Raw genomic sequence first — 15,314 nt, forward strand, 5'->3', positions numbered from 1 at the left:
TTAACTGACTGGGTTTTATTTTTTATTTAATGTTATTTTGCATGGTAATAAACTAAACCTAAAAATATGAACATGTACAACTTGGATGTTTATGAAGACTTTATTCTACTTTTCTTAAATTCATTAAAATCTTTCATTAAATTATTTTCATTAAATTATTGGTATAGGCTTTAAGTGTTTCGATCTCTTGATTCTTTTAAAAACGGATCATTGTTTATGAACCAAGGTATACTCTCAAGTGTTTTCTAGCTGGACAGGGAATTAGGAGAGTGAAATATTCACAGATAATATAAAAACCTTGAAATCAACTTGGTTTTCCCAGTGGTCATAAGTAGACAATGTTACAAGGCATAATTCTGGTTATTATTTTAGTTCAGGTTCCAAAAAACAGTATGGTGTAACTTTCAAGCATAGGTATCAGGCTATTCCAGAGACATCAGTGTTTTCTGTTTGGAACATTTAAACCTTGAGGTTATAAATAGGAGACACCGTGTATGTACCAGTAATACCTCAGGGCAAGAGCTGACATTGGTTGTGCCTCTTTGACAATCGGGATATTGTTAGGTAAGTATCAACAAGCCATCTTTTCACATTTACCCTTTATGATCAAATAGCAGTCTGCTCATCTGCAGTTAGTTTTATTTTGAGATGGTAAGATATGTTCCTAGTTGGCCAGGTATAGGTGTTCAAGTGTTCTTCCATCTTGAAATAAGAGTAAATCATCGTGACAGATAAATACTACAATTGTCACTAGTCAGTGATTGAAAATCAGCTTGGTACTAAAGCAGTCGAAACTAATGGTAGTTTTCTAATGGATGCAGGCAATTGTGGACACAGTGGACAATCTTCTGAGACCTGAAGCTTTGGAATCATGGAAACACATGAATTCTTCTGAACAGGCTCATACGGCAACAATGTTACTTGATACATTGGAAGAAGGAGCTTTTGTCCTGGCTGACAATCTTGTAGAACCAACCAGGGTCTCAATGCCTACAGAAAATATTGGTAAGTGAATCCATTTGTCAGGGTTAATTTTGATTTAGAAGATACATGTGTCAGAGAATGGTGCTTCCCTTCTGAATCTGTTCTTTCCCAAGGCCAAACTTCTCTTTTCTCAAATTATTATTGATCCCACTTCATAAAATTAATGCAAAAGCTGAAATCTGTCTGTATCTTTTAAAAGTTGGTTTTATGTAGGTTTTTTTTCCCCCAACTGAAAAATCATTAAATGAAAGAAGCTTAGAGTACTTAAATGCCAGAATATGGATTGCGTAAGTAATGAAAGTGCTTGCTATGGAACTGTGGCAAATGCTTTTCCATTTTATATAATATGTTCCTAATGAATTTAAATTACTTTCTGGAATGTGTTCTCCCAGTCAAATATTTTAGACACACAGAATTTGATCCAAATGTTTATATTAAACACAACTGCCTTCAGGTGAAAATGTGGTCAGCGAACTACATCTCCCATAATGCAGACTATACATGCTTCATAGATTGCAGAATAGCTGCAGATAGTTTTGTTGAAGCATTTAAATTTAGAATTTAAATGCTGGCCATGAGAGGAATTCAGTTTTGATGATATTTGAAAAAAATACAGTAAGTACAGTACAATTATATTCATTTAGGCTTGACTGATTTAGAATTGTTGGTTATTCAGAGAGGTTGAACTCAAATGAGATTTATAATATCTTTTAGTAAAGTAAAAAAGTTTCCCAAGCATTAATGTAAAGAAAAGAAAAGCCAAAAGGGAACACAGACAACTCTTCCCACCGAAAGAGTGCACTGGCACAACAGATACTGAATGAGGTATTGCTCTGTGAGATACCGTATCTCATTGCCTGATTGTGCCTGCCTAAATCATGGGACTTTGTATTTTAAAATGCAGAAAATAAAGATGTATAGAATCAGATTATGATAACTGAATTTAAATTCAAAACCTTAAGTTTATTTTAAATAACTGAATTTTTAGAAAGAAAAAAACTATTAAAATCGTGTTTTATGTACTGTGAGTTTTGGGCATGATAAATAACTCAATAACTTCAAATTAAATGAAGTCAAGATACATAATTTGGCTGGCTATGATCTGGGATACCAGTCATAGGGAAAATGATGCTCTACCATAGCTTTAGTAGTAATACAAAATGAATAAAGCTCCCTGTTTCTGTCTAAAGCTTTCATTATATTTGGTTAATTTATTTGCTGGTCTCATAAAATTCCTAGGATGTACATTGAGCAGTTCTTCTCAAATTTTCCCAGCGATATAACTGTAAGGATAAAAGAGTATAAACTTGATCATCTTAGAGGATGAATCATAGAAAGTATTATCTGAAGTGGCATGTTTTGGCCTACATTTGTTTTCAGAATCTTCCAATGGCTATTTTTAAAAAACACCTAATATTTCCCTCCTACATCCTCTCAAAGTGTGCAAGAATATTTGATGGGCCAGGGTGACATGCTGTGCCCCCATCAGCTTCACATATACAGGACACACTATTATTAGATATCTGAGATATTTCTACACCAGTTTGAGACAGTCTGAAAATGTAAATGTCCAGGAATATATTTTTTCTAAAACCTGTTTTTCAGAATTCTAAAGGATCAATCTTCACACTGATTTTTTTAAAAATTTTAACAAAAAAAGATGCGGCACCTGGCTAGGTCAGTCAGTAGAGCATGTTACTCTTGATCTCGGGGTTGTGAGTTTGAGCCCACATTGGGTGTAGAGATTACTTAAAAAACTAAAAGAGTCTTTAAAATTTTTAAAAAGAACATTGTGAGTAAAGATTCTTATAGAATGTAGTACATATTTTACTGACTTCTCAAAAATAATGCCCTGAACTTACCATATGCATGTAGATTACCCAAGAATTATCAGTACGAAAGTCATTTTACATTTTCTAGCATAGTTATGTCTTTGTTTTGTTTGTTTCTAAAATACAGTTTTGTGGCAGATATCATCCATGATTTAGTATGAGGAAAGCATTTACCTTTTTTCCTAGAACTTGTTTTTTTTTTAGACATGAGGACTAAAATAGCCTATTATTCCTTTATCTCCTCACTTTCCTGAAGCTCTTATCTAAATTTAGGGCATGGCTACAATATCTTAGGTTATTAAGACAATTTGATTTACTCCTTAGTGATTTCTCCTTGAATCCCTAGTTTAACTTCATTGTGTGATTTACCCTTATAATACATGACCTCATAAAAATGGTATATCTGTTATAAATATATCTGATTATAGCTTTTTCAAGTCAACTTGGAGATATAATCTATATACAATACAAGCAGTTGTCGTTAAGTGTGCAGTTGATGAGTTTTGAAAAATGCACACTATGTGACCAACAGCATGGCCAACATTCTGTCACCCCAGAGGAGCCCTTTATTCTCTTGCTGTAGATCTCCTCATACCCCCAGCCCCAGGTGACCACTGATCTGTTTTCTGTCACTGTAATTTAATTTTGCCTTCTCTGGACCTTTAGGTGAATGGTATCATACAATATGTAATCTTTTTGATCATGCATTTTTACACAGAATAATGTTTTTGAGATTCATCTGTGTTGGTAGGAGCATCTGTAGTTCAATCCTTTTTGTTGCTGAGTAGTATTCCATTATAAGGAAACACCACTATTTGTGTTTTCACTCTATTAGGCGCTTACATCATTTCCACTTTTTCACTGTTATTTGTAATGCTGCCATTTTCCCAAGTGGTTGTACCATTTCATACTCCTAACTGCTGTGAGACTTCCAGTTACTCCACATCCTCACTAACATTTAGGATGGTCAGTCCTTTTAATTTTAGCCATTTGAGTGGTTTGTAATGTCATTGCATCCTGGTTCTATTTTGCATTTATAGAATTGCTAAGTTGCTTATTGCTGATAACTATTCAACTCTTACGTGCTTATGGGCCATTCATGTATCTTTTTGTGAAGTGTCCATATATTTTGCCCATTTCTAATAGGGCTGTTTTTCTTCTTAATAATGAGATTCTTAATATGTTCCTTATATAAGTCTTGCTGGATATATGTACTGTGAATATTTTCCCTCGGCACGTGACGTTTCTTTTTATTTTCTTAATGACATCTTAAGAGGAGAAGAAGTTTTTCATGTTGCTAAAAAATTACCCACCTTCAACAATGTCTAGTTAATCCTATTTCACTCATTCCTTTCACCATTATATTTTAAAGCAAATTTTAACATGCTATCATTACTGTAAATACCTTACTATGCATCCTGTGCTTTAAAAAAAAACACGTCATTTTCATACTTTTAAAAATTAACAAAAATAGGTTCAAAAGATAACAAAAGTATATTTAAATTTACTTCATTTTTGTAAATTTGTTAATACTTAATTTGCTTTGACCAGGATACAGACAAGTCCATGTGGTACATTTGATACGTTGCTTAAGTCATTTCTCTCCACATCTTTTTTTAAAAAACGTTTTCCTTTTTTTGAAGAAATTGAGCAGATGATTTGTACTATGAAATTTCCCACATTCTGGATTTGGCTGTTTTCATCCCCGCTATATCATTTTACATGATTGATATATACTGTAATTGGATCTAGAGCTTGATCAGGTCAGGTTTAAGTTTGTCTCTTCGTTTGTTTTCTCCAAGAACTTTCCAATGCATCCTGCAAAAGAGGCACATGTTAGGTTGTCTTTCTTTGTGACCTTATGATTGATTAGGTGGTTTAGGTGTTGTCAGCCTAATCCATCCATTATAAAATTCTCTATCATTTATTTTCCCAGTGGGCTTAGCAGCCAACATGATTGTCAATTTAGACTTAGTTATATTGTGGTAACAAAAACCCCAAAGTCACAGCCGCTCACAACAGCAAAGGCTTACACTCCTTCAAGCCATGTCACCATTGAGGCTCGGCTTTGGCTGTGGGACCTGTCATCTTTAGTCAGCTCCATATTGTTTGTAACTTGGATTCAGGCTGATGGAGCCTACCTAGAATGTTGCGGATCTTCTGGCAGAGGTCATAATTTTTCCTATGTGTTCTCTTTTCTTCCTCTCTCCTCTCATTGCAGCCACTACTCGGTAATGAATTTGAAAAATACAAGGACAGAAAAATATATTAAAATACTATCTACAGCATTGGTTGTGAGGGAGGCTTTCCTATGAATGAAGTGTATTCAGTGTCAGGAAATCTGTTGTACAAGGCATATATTATTTCAAGCATACAGAATATATAGGTACAGAGAATATCATAAATAATCTGTATTCCAGTCACCCAACTGAGCCACATCTTAGTATTGTACCTTATTTGCTTCACATTTGGGGGGAAATAAATAGTTACCGATAATGTCTGAGTCCTCTGGATCCCCTCCTACTTGATCAGATCAAGAAGGGTGTAACCTTTCCTTAGGAAGCTTTTTTTTTTTTTTTTCTAATTTTGCTCTACAGCTATGTACATTTAACAATTGCTTTTAGTGTTCTTAACATTAATGATTTCACACTACAGATGTAGTTGTGTAATTGTCCCTAGCCATTATATTTTTATACTTATGCATGTTAATATGTGCATCTCTAGTTCATTCTTTCATTTGATCTAAGATACATCACAATTATTTAACTATGCCAATGATAGGTTTTTTAGTGGCTTATGCTTTTTTGCTAATAATAAGGAAAACAGTGAAGGTTTTTGTATGTCTTTGTTCTCATATGTATATGCCTTTCTAGACATATATGGATACACACACCTAGAAATAGAATTTTTGAATGATGGAGCATGCCCACCTTCAACTTTATTAAATACTGCCAAGTTGCTTTCTAATATTGTTTACCAATTTACATTCTCACCTGTTAACACCACTGTTCTCTCCCCATCAGTCTCTTTGATAAATAACACTGTTATTGACATATATGTTATCGTTCTAATGGGTTGAATTGATCACATTATTGTTTTAATTTACAGTTCTCAGATTACTTAATGCCTTTTTTGGGTATTTTAGATTGCTCTCCTGTGAGTTTATTCTCCACGACTTTTACCTGTGCATCTGTTTCTCTGTAGCTAATGCATCTGGACACTAATTCTTTGTAGACTATATAGTTTGAAAACGTTTATTCTGTGCATGCCTTCTTTTTTTTACTTTGTTTATGGTATCTTTTGTTTTACAGAATAATGAAGTCAAATTTATCAATCTTTTCTCTTAGGGTAGGTGCTTTTGGTATCTTATTTAAGAAATACTTTCCTTTTTGATGTCCTCAAGAAAATTTTCTCTACAGTTATACCTGTAACTTTATAAATGATCTTATATAAGCCTTTAGAAATGATAAAACTTTGCCTTTTTATAATTATGTTTTAATCTACCTGGAAATGATTTTTGTTTGTGGTATGAAGGAAGAAACTAATTTGGTTTTTTTTTCTGGGGTTTTTTTTGTTTTTGTTTTTTTTTTTTTGATAATGCGTTGTTTCAGTACTTTTAGTTCATAATTCATTCCTTTCCCCAGTGGTTTGTAAGGATATCTCTTTCGTTTCTATACATGTTAGAAGTGTGTTATGCATTGCTCCTTTTGTTTTTGTTTTGATAATATTATTATCTGGTGAGTTCTTTCATTTCTGCTCCTGGAGGAATTGCCTTAGCTGCTTTTGGCCTGTCTTTTCTATATGAATTTTAAAGTCAGTTGCCAAGTTCCACAAACTCAAAAATCTTTTTTTTTCCCCCAAAAAGTCTTGCTGGAATTTTTATTAGAATTAGGTTGAAGAGAGGGTAACACACCATAAGAGACTCTTAAGTATAGAGAACAAACTGAGCATTGCTGAAGGGGAGGTGGGTGGGAGATGGGTTAAATATGGATAATGGGCATTAAAGAGGACACTTGTGATGTGCACTGGGTGTTGTATGTAAGTGATAAATCACTAAATTCTACTCCTGAAACCAATATTACACTGTATGTTAACTAACTGGAATTTAAATAAAAAATTGAAAAAATAAAAAATAAAATATTATAAAAGAAGAATTAGGCTGAGTTTGTAGATTGATTTTGAAGGAAATTTCACAGATTTATTTACCTGTTGAAGTCTCCCAAATAAGATCTTGTATAATTCTCCATTTGTTGTTAGGTCTTCTAATAAAGTTCTGTATTTTTCCCATTAATATCTTGCACTTTTAAAAATCAGGTTTATTCTTAGATAACTTGCAGTATTTGTTTTTATTGTAAAGTATCTTTTTTTTTTTAAATTACATATTCTAATTGTTTGTTGCTTGGTGTATAGGATCACAGTTGATTTTGCTGATTGCACCCTTGTTAAATTCTTTTACTTCCAATCATATAGATGCTCTCTCAAAATTACTATGTAGTTAATTATATCTTCTGTAAATAATAAGTTTGCTTTTTTCTTCAGTCTTTACACCTTTTTTCTTTTCTTTTTTTTAAAGATTTTATTTATTTGAGAGAGAGAGAATTAACAAAAGCATGAGCAGTGACGGGGGAGGGGCAGAGGGAGAGGGAGGGCTCCATCCCCAGGGCCCAGAGATCATCACCTGAGCTGAAGGCAGACACTTAACCGACTGAGCCACCCAGGTGCCCATACACCTTTTTTCTTGAATTACTGCAAGGTCTTTTAATACGATGCTAATAAATAAAACCCCTAATAGGAATCATCCTGACTTTAGAAAGAATATTTCTTGAGTTTTTCACCATTGTTTGCCTGTAGGTTTGGATAGATAAACTTTATTTGATAACAAAACCTTTACCTGGGCAAGGATTTTTTTCTTTTCTTTTATTATTTTGTAAAGTTTTTTTTTTTTTTTTATTGAATGGGTTTTGAAGTTTGTTGAATTCTTTTGGTTAATAATTATTTTGTTTTTAATTTCTTAATTTGGTGAATTATATTAATATATTTTCTAATGCCCTTTTGAGTTAAACTCTGTTCAGGATATTAAAAAGTGTACGTATAGTTTATTAAATATTTTTGCATCCTTTTAATAAGAGAATATCCTATAATTTCTTTCCTTGTGCTGTTTCATGCATCAGAATTTTGCAAGTCTTATGAAATGAGTTGAAAAGCATTCTTTATTCTAGAGCAGTTTTTTAAGATTCAGTATATATTTAGCTATCAGTTTATTTTCTCTAATGGTCATAAACTATTAGGGTTTTTAATTTACTTTTGTCAGTTTTTTGTTTCTTGGAAGTTTTCCCTTTTGTCTGTTTTTAAATTTACTTATTGATATAAATTTATTGATTGATTAATATAAAGTTGATTATTGATTCTCTACAAAGATCTGTATTAATGATCCTTTTAAAATTCAAATTATTTTTTTTTACTATGGATGTAATTTTTAAGCTTATGTAAATATACATTGAATGAAATTAAAGTTTGATAAGTAAATATTTGTTGAATGGAATTAACTCTTTGAGCCTGCATGGCTCAGTCCGTTAAGCGTCTGCCTTTGGCTCAGGACATGATCTCAGGGTCCTGGGATCAAATCCCAGATCGGGCTTCCTGCTCAGCAGGGAGTCTGCTTCTCCCTCTCCCTCTCTCTCTCAAATAAATAAATAAAATCTTTAAAAAGAAATTAACTCTTTGTACATGTATGTCTATATTTGGAACTTTTCATGAAAACTCAAAAGATTTCAGTCTTTCACCCTGTCTTCTGTCTTGCTTTAAGAAAAGTTAATTATTGGGGAAAATAAAAGAAAGTTAATAATTGAGAGTCCCTTTCAGTGTAAGAGTGAGGCATACATTAGATGTATATTTTTCTCTTTTCTTCCCCTACTTTTCCTCCTCCCCACACACATGGAAGAGGAGATCACCTACCTACCCACCTGCTTAATCTTTCAAAGCATAGACCAATAACATAAACATCTTAACCAGCTTTTGCAGCTTACTGAATTCTAAGATTTATATGACTCTCATTATAAACTTGCATTTCAGGTGCTTGACATGTGGTCCGATAGCTTATAAAAATCTTCGAATGTTATGATTTCATATTTACAACTAAATCTACATGTACTTTACAGAACAAATTTGTAAAAGATTTAAAAGAATAAATTATTATCCAAAAGTTACTATAATGGTATAAGTCCATATTTGTAATAAGAGGGTGGATGAATTCATCATATCTGTGTGTGTGTGTGTGTATGTACAAACACATATACACGTATTTGTCTAGGTATAGAAATAGCTATTCAAAAATATATACCAGGAGAGTGAAATTTAGAGAAAAATGTATGAACTGTATGTATTGAATTATTTAAAAAGTATTTGTTACTTTTAGAAATCCTAACATACGAAACTAATGAATTTTGTATATAATTCCTCTAATTTCATCAACAAAATGACATTTTCTAATTACTAATATAAAATAGTTGACTTTAGTAGAAACAATAATACTTTTCCATTCTTATCAAAACTTAAATGAGTATTGATGAATAGTGATGTAAAGTATTACACTCTTTACTGGAATTACAATAGACATGTTTATGTTGATGACCATTAAATATACATATATATTTGAAAAAAAGTTTAACAACATTGGTCTTGTTGATTAGGTAAATGTTCTGTTATAGGTCAACCTGTTTGCCTTTCCATGATTTTTGAACTTTGGAATAAAGTATAGTGGTTGGTAAACTTCTACCATTAAGGCCTAAATAGTATATATTTTAGGCAATTATACCACATGGTCTAAGTTGCAAATACTTAACTGACATTATAGCACCCAGGCAGCCATAGACAATATGTGAATGAGCATACATGGATGTATTTTAATTAAACTTCATTTATGAAAAAAGGTGGCAGGCCAGATTTGACACACAGGGCCTGTTTTGCCCAACTTAAATATATAAGCATTTATAGTTACTAGTGAGAATTAATGGGAAATTTTAACATAATGCCAAACATTTTCTCATAAATATGCTGTGCTGGTCTCACCGTGTTTAGAAATTAGAGAAAATCAAGTATTGCAAAAAATTGAGCTGCGTTTGCAATCTCATTATCTGTTAAAATGTATCATATACAAAGAAATAAATGTATACATGCAATAAAGGCAGTCAAATTTATACTTCATATTTCGTTTTGCCATTGTCAAGGAATGTTCATTGAAGAGTTATTTAATGTAAAAAGCCAAAAAATTCCTTTTGAAATATGTTTATTTTAATGATATAAATGATATAAATGAAACTTTGAAAGTTGTGCACTTTCAGCTCATACACTGTTCATATTCGTAGGGTAAATGTCTGGAATTAGTTGGTGACAAAAGATACAAAACTATGAAAAAGTGTTAAAATTATTATATGAAATTTTTTAGAATAGTCAAGGTTTAAGACCTCCTAATTTAGTTTGTTTATGATTTTGTTGAAATGTAACAGTAAAGTTTTCTAAGTAGAAAAAAAGAAGCAGTGGTTTTCATGCAATTATCATTTGCCTCTTTGTAGTTTAAAGAATGCCCTTTTTTCCTCCCGCTTTATTCTTTGCCTCCTTCAGTTCTGGAAGTTGCAGTACTCAGTACAGAAGGACAGGTCCAAGACTTTAAATTTCCTCTGGGCATCAAAGGAGCAGGCAGCTCAATCCAACTCTCTGCAAATACTGTCAAACAGAACAGCAGGAATGGTAAGATGGAGCAAAGTCTTTTAAAAATTGACAGGTTTTTTGTTCATTTAAATCTATTAATCCTAAAATGCTGGTATTTGACTCCTAATATAACAATGCTGCTTATCATTTAAAAGCAGATTTAAAATAATGCTTTACTCTTTCCCAAGAAACTTAATCTAAATAAAGTCCATAAGGATTTTTTCCCTTTTATTCTTATTTGAATGTATCTTATTTTATTCATAAGCATATTTCCTGTAAAGGCATGTGACTGTTTTTACCTTCCTAGGGCTTGCAAAGTTGGTGTTTATCATTTACCGGAGTTTGGGACAGTTTCTTAGTACAGAAAATGCAACCATAAAACTGGGTGCTGACTTTATTGGTCGGAATAGCACCATTGCAGTGAATTCCCACGTCATTTCAGTTTCAATCAATAAAGAATCCAGCCGAGTCTACTTGACAGATCCTGTTCTTTTTACCCTGCCACACATTGATGTAAGTTATATATGCTAATGAAGTAGTGGAAGGCTATAAAACCAGTGAGGAAGGAAAGCAAAACTTGACGTGCTGGGGATGGGGAGAGAGGGAATGGGGAGATGGCAGAGAGGAAAGAAAAGACCTTTCCATTTGAATTTCAAATGTTGGACTAGGTCAGAGACATAAGTTTATTTAAGTCTGTGAACATAAAATTAAATGAGCCTGGTTCAGTGATTATTAGAACTTAAGTGTATTCTTAATGAAAGCTAATTCAGTAATCAACAGGAAAATGTAAATGACTGTAATTTGTTTTAGAATGAAAATTAACTCTTACCTTAACAGCAGGATAGCCGAGTATTAACTGTTAGGACTCTGCCTTTTTGGTGTGGCACACCTTTTGTTTTTGTTTTTGTTCTTTTTTATTTTACTGATCATATGTGACACAATTGTTATCAAGCATTGGGTTTTTAAAAATCTAGGCTTAAAGAGATGTGATTCCTCTGCCGTGCCTTAGAATGAAGTTGGGAGTTAAATCATTACACTGTGTTGGAAGGTTGTCTGCAGAATCTTGGCTTTCCGTTACAAGCAGAGTGAATAAGTGCCCACAGATAGCCATGTGGGTCTCCAGAATTGGCAAACAAAAATAAATTTGTGCAGTCATTCTCTTACATCTGCTGCAGTTGGTTCACTCTCTTAAGAACCTTGATGTTGCTAACATGTCAGTCACTTAGAATAAAAATGGGCCCCAAATCGATTTTAAAACACTTGGTCCTTATAGAATTTTCTCAGAACAAATTCATGGGTCTAATTTTGTCAGAAAAGAAAAAAAAAATGATTCCAATGTACCATCACTATGTAAAATCATAAGACGGAAATCGTAATTGTGTAAAATGGGTCTTTCGTAATTTGGAGTACACTTTAGAGTGTTTCGGACTATAAAATCCCTTTTAAGTTAGATATCTGCCTTGTATAACATAGTCTACAGTTTTGCTGATGAAAAACTTTATAGTCCGAAACATGCAAAGTTTAATCTAAATTACCTTTTACACATATTAAACAATTGCTGTTGCCATCTTAGAGTGTAAAACCCTAATTTTATCTTGTCATTTTATTTCCCAGCCTGACAATTATTTCAATGCAAACTGCTCCTTCTGGAACTACTCAGAAAGAACTATGATGGGATATTGGTCTACCCAGGGCTGCAAGCTGGTTGACACTAATAAAACTCGTACAACGTGTGCATGCAGCCACCTAACCAATTTTGCAATTCTCATGGCCCACAGGGAAATTGCAGTAAGTATTTGCACTTCTAATTAGTAACAGAGAAAAACCTCAGAGACTCAAAACAGCTTGTATAATAGTCCCTTCTTTGGGTGCTTATCGTAACTAAAAAGCAAACAAAGTAGTGTGGATTTCTAATTGTTTCTACACTGTCCATATATCTTAGGAAGTCTTGGCACTGTATTTATTGTTACTTCTCAAAATCATGTGTTTCACAGACTCGTTCTAAATTTTTCTCCTTTGGGCAGGTGTTTGGCAGAGGCAGTCGGGGATTTAAAAAATGAACAGCAGTAGGTCCTACAAAAGACTGAGGGCTCTAAAGTTTAACACACCCTCTTGAATGTTTGAATCTTGTTTTACAGCTTTTGTTTTAAGTTTTCCTCACAACTTTGCACACTGTGCAAAACTGCAGATTTTGAAAGGTCAGGATAGCTCTGGAATGTTTCTTCATATTCCTTTCTGTGATTAAGGGAATGATAGCCAGAAGGTAAAAATATTTTAAGAAATAGAGCATGAAGGGCGCCTGGGTGGCTTAGTCGTTAAACGTCTGCTTTCGGCTCAGGTCATGATCCCAAGGTCCTGGGATCAAGCCCTGCATCGGGCTCCCTGCTCGGCAGGAGGCCTGGTTCTTCCTCTCCACTTCCCTTACTTGTGTTCCTGCTCTCACTGTCTCTGTCTCTGTCAAATAAATAAATAAAATCTTAAAAAAAAAAAAAAATAGAGCATGAAAACTCGCAGATCTATTGTGTATTTGACGCTTAGTATTTAAATAAATATAAAACTCAAGGGGAAAATGAAAACTTAAAATTTTTTTGTTAGCCAGGAGTCATTAAGATATCAATTATTTTTAATCATAACTGAGTATCCTTTATTCTATTATATAAATATTTGCTTATGTAGGTAATTATTTCAGCCGTTATTTTGAAATAATTGGATTCTTGCATTATTTTCTAGATAAAATCTTCCACTTTCTTAGGTCATTCTTTGGATATAAGATAAGATTGAACTCTGTTACATAGATCAAGTTTTTTTTTTTTTTTTAGTTTTGAGCCCTGTTTGAACACTTAAGAATATTCATAGAGTTTGGTATTAAAAGATGAGCTACCACATGTGAAAGCTATCTTACCTTTAGTTGATGCAATGCAAGAATACTAATGTTCCTCATACTATTTTTATTTTCAGTACAAAGATGGAGTTCACGAATTACTCCTTACAGTCATCACCTGGGTGGGAATTGTCATTTCCCTCGTTTGCCTGGCTATATGCATCTTCACCTTCTGCTTTTTCCGTGGTCTGCAAAGTGATCGCAATACTATTCACAAGAACCTTTGTATCAACCTTTTCATTGCGGAATTTATTTTCCTAATAGGCATTGACAAGACGAAATACATGGTAAGCACCCCTTCAGCTTATTGTCCTTGGATCTCTGAAAATTATTATAACAGGTGTGACTCCACACATGATGCCCATATTGATATTTGACCTTTTAACTTAATAAAGTTGACAATGGCGATATTGGAGGATAATTTGTAATAAATTAAAAGACAGCACAATCGTTAGGTATTATTATTATTATGAGTTAACTCATTTCTTGTACAAAGGTGCATTTGCATTTTTCTGGGTTGTTATTAAGACATATAATTTGAATAGAAGAGTGCCAGAGACACTGAAAAGATCCTATTTTTACAGTTTTCATTTTGCTTACATAGTCATTCTGACCAGTGATCATTTCTTCATCTTCTGAGCAATTTTTTCGTCATCATGAGGTCTCAGTATCAGAAATAGTACTTAATAAGTAGTTAGTGCTTTACCCTGTATTCATCTGCACTGGGATGAATTTAAGAATGCTCTGCATATGACAGGAAAAGAATGCTAGGAATTAGATCCAGGGTATTTGTCATTAAAGTGAATTTTTAAATTCTGTTACTGAAAAAATAAAAATAATGTATTTGGAAACAGTTGTTCTAAAGACATATGGAGCAAATAATGTGTAAGTAGAATGTTCAGATTTAATAGTGGATAATTCTAGATGAGAAATTAATATATGTTTTTTTATTTACACTTAATTTCACTAAAAGTAGTTGTGTCTTATGGTGAAGAAATTTCTAGCACACCTGCCATTATACTCTATAAGCATTAAACTCTTCAAATTTGTCAATGTTTAGAACTCATTTCCATTTGTTAAAAAAAATTTTTTTAAGAAACAGTTTAAATAATGTATTTTAAGGACAATCATGAGCACTGTCAGTGAATACTGTCTCATTTTGGGGTGGTCTGCTTGTATTCATGTGTTCTCTTTTGTGCTTCTTGTTCTTTTCCTTTCTAGATTGCTTGTCCAATATTTGCAGGACTTTTACACTTTTTCTTTTTGGCCGCTTTTGCTTGGATGTGCCTAGAAGGCGTACAGCTCTACCTGATGTTGGTTGAAGTGTTTGAAAGTGAATATTCAAGGAAGAAATATTATTATGTTGCTGGTTACTTGTTTCCTGCCACCGTGGTTGGAGTTTCAGCTGCTGTTGACTATAAGAGCTATGGAACAGAAAAAGCGTAAGTAATTGCAAGCGACCTGAGTGTTTTTCAAGTGAATAATTTTTTAAAGCCTGTTAGCTGTCAGTGAGGGTCCCTGACAGACTAAAATAGCATCTGAAAGCTTTATTGGTAAGAGAATGGGCATGCCGTGCACAAATTACAATCAAGTCTTTTGTAATTTTCTAGGTTCAGGGGATTTGTACTCTGGCGAGGCAGACTCTAAATTATGGACTTTCTTTTTAACACAAAAGATTGACCTGAAACAAATTGAAAAAGTAAATAACTTTTTGGCCTTAGAAAGATACTAAGTAAAAATTCTTCTGAACGTAAAGCATCTGACAGGTTTAACCACTCAGTTTTAACCTAATGCTTCATTAGCTCTCTTTGTGCATCCGACCCTCTAGCTAACTCTCATTCTAAATTGTGACAGTAGCACATTCCATCCCATATGTTCTACTTTGATAATATTTTATCAGGCAGTTTGAA

At 33.1% G+C, this 15,314-nt stretch overlaps 1 protein-coding gene across 14 annotated transcripts in view; it reads left to right on the forward strand.

Annotated features, from left to right (window-relative positions):
- The window catches only part of ADGRL2 (adhesion G protein-coupled receptor L2), a 274,450-nt gene that overhangs the window by 236,721 nt on the left and 22,415 nt on the right, over positions 1-15,314 (forward strand). For all 14 annotated transcript variants that reach the window (XM_081818660.1, XM_081818663.1, XM_081818661.1 and 11 more), the window contains 6 exons: positions 822-1,005; positions 10,437-10,562; positions 10,831-11,036; positions 12,138-12,311; positions 13,482-13,691; positions 14,626-14,846. In XM_081818660.1, coding sequence (XP_081674786.1) covers positions 822-1,005; positions 10,437-10,562; positions 10,831-11,036; positions 12,138-12,311; positions 13,482-13,691; positions 14,626-14,846 — 1,121 coding nt within the window. The remainder of the gene's footprint in view (positions 1-821; positions 1,006-10,436; positions 10,563-10,830; positions 11,037-12,137; positions 12,312-13,481; positions 13,692-14,625; positions 14,847-15,314) is intronic.

This window comes from Leptonychotes weddellii, chromosome 4, assembly GCF_054177405.1.
Source record: "Leptonychotes weddellii isolate Sample4059 chromosome 4, ASM5417740v2, whole genome shotgun sequence".
In the NCBI taxonomy this organism is placed as follows: Eukaryota; Metazoa; Chordata; class Mammalia; order Carnivora; family Phocidae; genus Leptonychotes; species Leptonychotes weddellii.